Raw genomic sequence first — 5,517 nt, forward strand, 5'->3', positions numbered from 1 at the left:
ACACAGAAAGAATTCTGTTGAAAATAATTTATCTTGTTTTCAGTCTTCAGCAGTATGAAAAATCGAAAGTAAAACGCGATTTCAAGGGAAAAAACTCTCAACCGGATCAATATCCTTAGATAAATAAAATGTACGATATAACTATAATAAAAATGTAAATATAATATCGTCTTGTACGCCGACAAGAATAAATATGTCTCTGTTGGAACTCTCTCTATATATTTCTAGACTTTTTGAAATAATATATTAGATCTCTTTTTTTAATAAAACTCTCTCCATAATATATATTTGGGTTCTTGATAACTCAAAACAAGCCTTTAGTCATTCCCTGTAATCAAAGAAATCGATTTTGAGTTCGGATAAAAGCTAGGAATGTTTATTATACCCAAAACGGACCAAATAAAATTTATAACGAATTTTATAAAACTTCAAAATTGCAATTGCACTTTGTCTCTTTTACACAATTCATATAAATGAAGGGACTGATTTTGATTTTACTAAATGTTTGGGTAAAGACCTCTTCAGCTGATAAAAAAGGCTTTTCGGATGTACCATTCTAAAAGTCATAGCAATAAATAAGAATAATCTACTTCAAAACAAAAACATAAAAACAGAAACAAATAACAGAAAAGTTAGGGTTTTTCAATAAGTTGAAACTCTGGCTGAAAATAGTCAAAAAATTGGGAATTTGTTATGTGTATGCTAACGAAAAAATAACCCATTGAAGAAATGAAAATTTCCAGCTGTTTTAAGAAAGAGAATTCTCAAAACAAAACTTAACCGTCGGTTTAGTACCGAAAAGAAAGCAAACAAAGAGATTTAGTCCAACCAACATTTTAAAATTACGTCCTTTCTTTTCCATCCTCCAAAATAAGCATTTCAATTCTGTAAGTGAAATTCGAACGATAACACACCCATTTTTCAGGGACACGCCCATCAGAAAGTAAAACCTCTTCAACTGAAACGTTCGATCCCATCTGTTGTTTGATGTTAAATTCTAAATAAGAATACGGTTGAAAATCATCTCTTATATGTAGCGGGAAAGGAAGTTCGATAGTACATTGAAAAGTATGAGTCGCGTCTGCCGGTAGACCATCACGTATAATCGGCAAGTTACCCAACTCCCATATAATAGCACCGTAAGCTGGTTCGTACCTTGCACACCCTGTACTTATCTCGAAAGAAGCACGTGCGTTAGAAGCTCTAGACACACGTTGAGATTTTAAAGATGATTTTACACTCAAATATTTGGCAATTCGACCCACAAGTCTTGATTTTAAGAACAGTTTACTCCAAGATGATGGTACTGGTATATACAAAATAACATTATTCCGTTTATGCCGGATACTTTTACCGTCGCCGTTAACTCGAACCTCTGCCTTCAAATGGACCGACTTTAAAGCTAACACTTCCAGACTGGATTTAACGGTAATAGGAAGGGGGTTTCGCTTCCTTAACCGAAAACGTAAAAGCTCAAAACTGCATCCATCAGGTGGAGTGAAAACCACGCCTCCTTCGTCCTGCGATTTTTTCACATCAATACAAGGGTTAAATTCGTAATTTTCTGGTACAATCCAATTATTGGTTCGTTTATTCTCTTTCGACAATGCCTCCTTAGTTCGCGATAAAATATCTTGGTTGTTGACGTCATTTAGGAACAACTTCAACTCTGGATTTCCAGATATAAAACATCTAAGTTTCAGTTGAACGGTTATATTATATTTTATGACAACACCGTCACTCCCAGACACTAAGTATGAACAATCGTCTTCGCTATCTATAAAAATTTCCTCACGTTCGTAAGAAATGTCTTTATCACGGTACGTTGGTATCTGCCGGATCACAGATTCAATACGATTAATGAAATCACGTAACGCAATCACGTCACGGCACGATAGTTTAACAACCGGTGTAAAAACAGGGACGTGCTCAACACCCAGTCTTGGTTTTACACGCCTTATTTCTTTATATTTGACGTATTGTAATTTAACAGAGTGTACTTTTCCGTCTTTATTTCCTTTATGCATTGTAGGCGCCGTGAAACTGCAGAATGGATGTAAGGGATACTCTCGCTTAATTTCCGGCGTACAACCGTTCAGACTATTCAATTTGAGAAAATTATTCTCAACGTGAGCAATGACGGGTGTCCATTTACGACGTCGTCCCATCTTCATTTTCTTATCCGGATAACGGTACCATAATTTCCAACTATTACGTTGAGTGGTTGGAGGATATTCATCCAAAACATCATTACTACCGTTATCCTTTGTCACGTGATCATCACTATTTTTGCGTTCGATTCTCAAGTTATCTCGATTCGTACCAACAACTGACACTTGAAATAAAGAAACGTCTGGGAATTGCTTGACGGGGGTATCACGAAATTTCTCCTCGTCGGTGTCAAATTCAAGACTGATAATTTCGTCAGATATCATTGATGACAAATCGTCTGGAGTATCAGTGTTAACAAACTCTTTACGTTCGTCAGGGTCAGATATTTCTCGATTAGTTATAGAACCTTTGAGTAAAGTCACAGTTTTGTTGACTGTTTCTAAAAGGTTTTCAACACTTCTGGTAGCGATTCCCGTAGATTGTTCTTTAAGTTTATCCACTTCGTTTTCAGAATCAACATCTTTCTCGGCGACATTAGAATCTAAAATCATTTGATCAGTTTCGCTAGTCAATTCTGGGAAAAATTCAAAGTCTATTTTCTGTGGTGATTGGATAGATACCGGACTTATTTGATGCTCTTCCTCTTGAAAAATATTTTCTTCACCTCGATCCTCCTCAAACTGGATCCATTTATCACGACCTAAAGCCACCGGTCCTGGCACTTTCGACGACGAGGATAAATCAAAACTAAAAGATTTTGACATTCTACCTACAGCTGCTGTTGAATTAGAGTTCAGACTATCTCTTTTAGATTTTCGGTGTTGCATCGTGTTCGAGCGACGGAAGCCGGGTACGTCATCAAAAGGTGATGGGCATATTTTGTTGAATTGGTCAGCACGTATTGTCTGTTGTTGAGGAGACATGATTGTATTTTCTTCTTCGTTAGATGATGTAGCTGCTCCTTCCTCCATACTTTTCCTTCGAAATCCACCAAAACTTTTACGTTTTCGTTTGTTATTATGACTACTCAATGAAAATATAGAATATTCTTTTTGGTGAGAACGACTGTTGTTTAACTTTGAAGAAGTTTGTTGTGGTTTTTGATGATGACGAGTCAAAACAGTCGATGATATGTTTTTACGATTACTAGAAGATTGTAAACTATTTTTACCATTACTGATATTATTAGTTTGAATTAAATAGTCTCCTGTTTCTTCTTTTTCTCCTTTTCGTTGTCGTCGTTGTTGAAGGAGAACGTCTTTTTTTTCTTCTTCTTCTTCAGTTTGATGATTATTTTTTAACAGAAGCTCACTCTTCTTTTTCTGATTCTTTGTTATTGTTCGGTAACGTTTGTTTGTATTATTCCTTACTGTTCGTTTTGCTTCTTTGTGTTTATTAGTAGTGAATGTCGTTTTTGAAGTTGAACAAGAAGAAGAAGAAGGAGACCAAGAAGAGAAAAATAACACATCTTCGTTTCTTTCTTTCTCATCAGCATCTTCTTCTTCTGATTCTGATTCTTCATTTCTATTCTTCTTCTTTTTCAATAATAATCCCCCATCTACACTTTCCTTTTGTTCTTCTTTTATCCCTCTTCTTTTTGTTTCTTTGATGATGATCTTTGTTGTCGAATCAGTAGAAGAAAACATCTGCGTCTGAGAATCTTCCCCGTCAATAACATTATGATCATCCTCGATGTCTCTTCTCCTCTCTCTCATTTCATCTGAAACAAAATGATAAAGACTACTGGTTTGATAGTTGGTTAATTGAGTTGCTTTTTTTTATTAACATACTTTAGTACTACTTTTTCTCCCCCAATGGAATAACTCGACGTCGAAAAGCCATCTGCTTCAACAATTTTTTCACACTTACCGTTCTCTCTCTCCTCGTCTCCCACAATTGAAGGATATTGTCTAGTGGGCGATTTTAATCTCAACTGTGGTCGAAAATAACCATCGACATGAGAATCTTCAAATTTATTGTGACCACTAAAACTGAGATCAGAGGTCTCCTCTCGTAAACTGATTAAACTCTCTGTTTCAACATTATCTTCTGATTGGCTGCTGGTCTCTTTCAAGTAAAGATTGTAGTCCTTTAACGTTTTCTTTTTAGATTTTCCTCGAGTATTGTTACCGTGTGAGCCGTAAAGGAAACCGGTCGCCATATTATGTTATTAACGACATTGTTACTTTTGTTGGATTTCTGTTTCCTTCTCTTGAATTTTTAAATATTTATGATTTTTTTTTATTCTTGAGATTTTCTACTCTGAAAAGTTGAAAAATAGAATTAAATTTCATTGATAACTAAGTATGAGCTGAAGTTAACACCTTCTCAGCTTTGCCTGTTTTACTAATTGCAATAATAATTATCGAAAAACATCGTTTTCAAAAAACCTCTGCTGTCGATGAAATTCAGAAAAAAGCAAAAATAAATATTGATTTTTTTTTGAGACTGAAAAAGAAAAGTTTTTTAAATAATAATCTTTAATGATTTCTAATTTGTTTGCAATTTTACTCGATGATAAAAAAGATCGTGTCCATTTAAAAATCAAACGAGAAACTTTTTCATTTCAATTAGAGGAATTCGAAAACTCCACGTATGACAAGCACAAAGTGACAAGGTTACCCAATAAGAAATCCAAAGAAAACTCCTAAGAAAAAACCTTTTACACCACTTAAGGTTAGATACCACCTGAAAACTTGTGAAAACTAGATTTCCAAATATTGTTTGCTTCAAAAATTGAAATACAAATAAGAGTTCACATGTTGACAAAACATTGGTTTAATATGATGTAACATTTACATAGTTTCAGCAAAAAAAACCTATTTTAAGTTTTAGAACCATGGAAACTATCAATTTCGTTTCGTTTTGTCAAAAACCTTTCATACTGTCTTAGTGAGGTCTGTTAGCACATAAAAACGTAAAAATACTTCAGATGGTGATTAAAGCATGAAATTTGGCACAGATGATCCTTAGAGGGTCTTAAACTTAATTTTAAATAGTAACACCAAATTTTGCCACCTGGCCACCTGCCAGATGACGTCATCAGGTGGCTGGGCAAAAAAAATATTTTTTTGAAAATATTCAAAATCTGATGGTTCCAGCGGAAAGAGCATGAAATGCTGATAAAAATTGAGGTACAAAACATGCCTTGAAAATCTTCCTATCAAAAGTTATGGAGGTTGAAAGTTTTTTGATGACGTCATCATAAGCCTTTCCAGGCAAAACTTAAAAACCTCGTAATTTTGGTACAAATTGACCAAATTTCATGTTTTATACATGAATTCATATCAAAATTCATTGCTTTTTCCGAACCTGATGTTCAAATTGAATTAAAAGCTTTAAATCCTACAGAATACTAAAGTTTAGATTTTGAGCTTTTACAAGGCAAATCAACGCAGCGTTCTT

The 5,517-nt window shown here is 34.5% G+C and overlaps 1 protein-coding gene across 1 annotated transcript; it reads right to left on the minus strand.

Moving 5' to 3' along the window:
- Window positions 1–488: 488 nt before the first annotated feature.
- On the minus strand, window positions 489–4,370 carry LOC136800727 (uncharacterized). The gene is made up of 2 exons (XM_067057383.1): window positions 3,982–4,370; window positions 489–3,832 (listed from the first exon to the last, which is right to left on the minus strand). Exons 1-2 carry the CDS (start codon window positions 4,271–4,273, stop codon window positions 843–845), a joined length of 3,282 nt encoding a protein of 1,093 aa, XP_066913484.1. The 5' UTR covers window positions 4,274–4,370; the 3' UTR covers window positions 489–842.
- Between the last annotated feature and the right edge of the window lie 1,147 nt (window positions 4,371–5,517).

This window comes from Clytia hemisphaerica, unplaced genomic scaffold (genome assembly GCF_902728285.1).
Source record: "Clytia hemisphaerica strain Z4C2 unplaced genomic scaffold, Clytia hemisphaerica genome assembly, whole genome shotgun sequence".
In the NCBI taxonomy this organism is placed as follows: domain Eukaryota; kingdom Metazoa; phylum Cnidaria; class Hydrozoa; order Leptothecata; family Clytiidae; genus Clytia; species Clytia hemisphaerica.

Excerpts from the sequence above, each read along its gene's own strand:
- LOC136800727 (XM_067057383.1), bottom strand. The coding sequence starts at position 4,273 with ATGGCGACCGGTTTCCTTTACGGCTCACACGGTAACAATACTCGAGGA. Across the intron at positions 3,833-3,981 it reads AGACGAGGAGAGAGAGAACG|ATGAAATGAGAGAGAGGAGA; the intron begins GTAAGTGTGAAA and ends ATTTTGTTTCAG.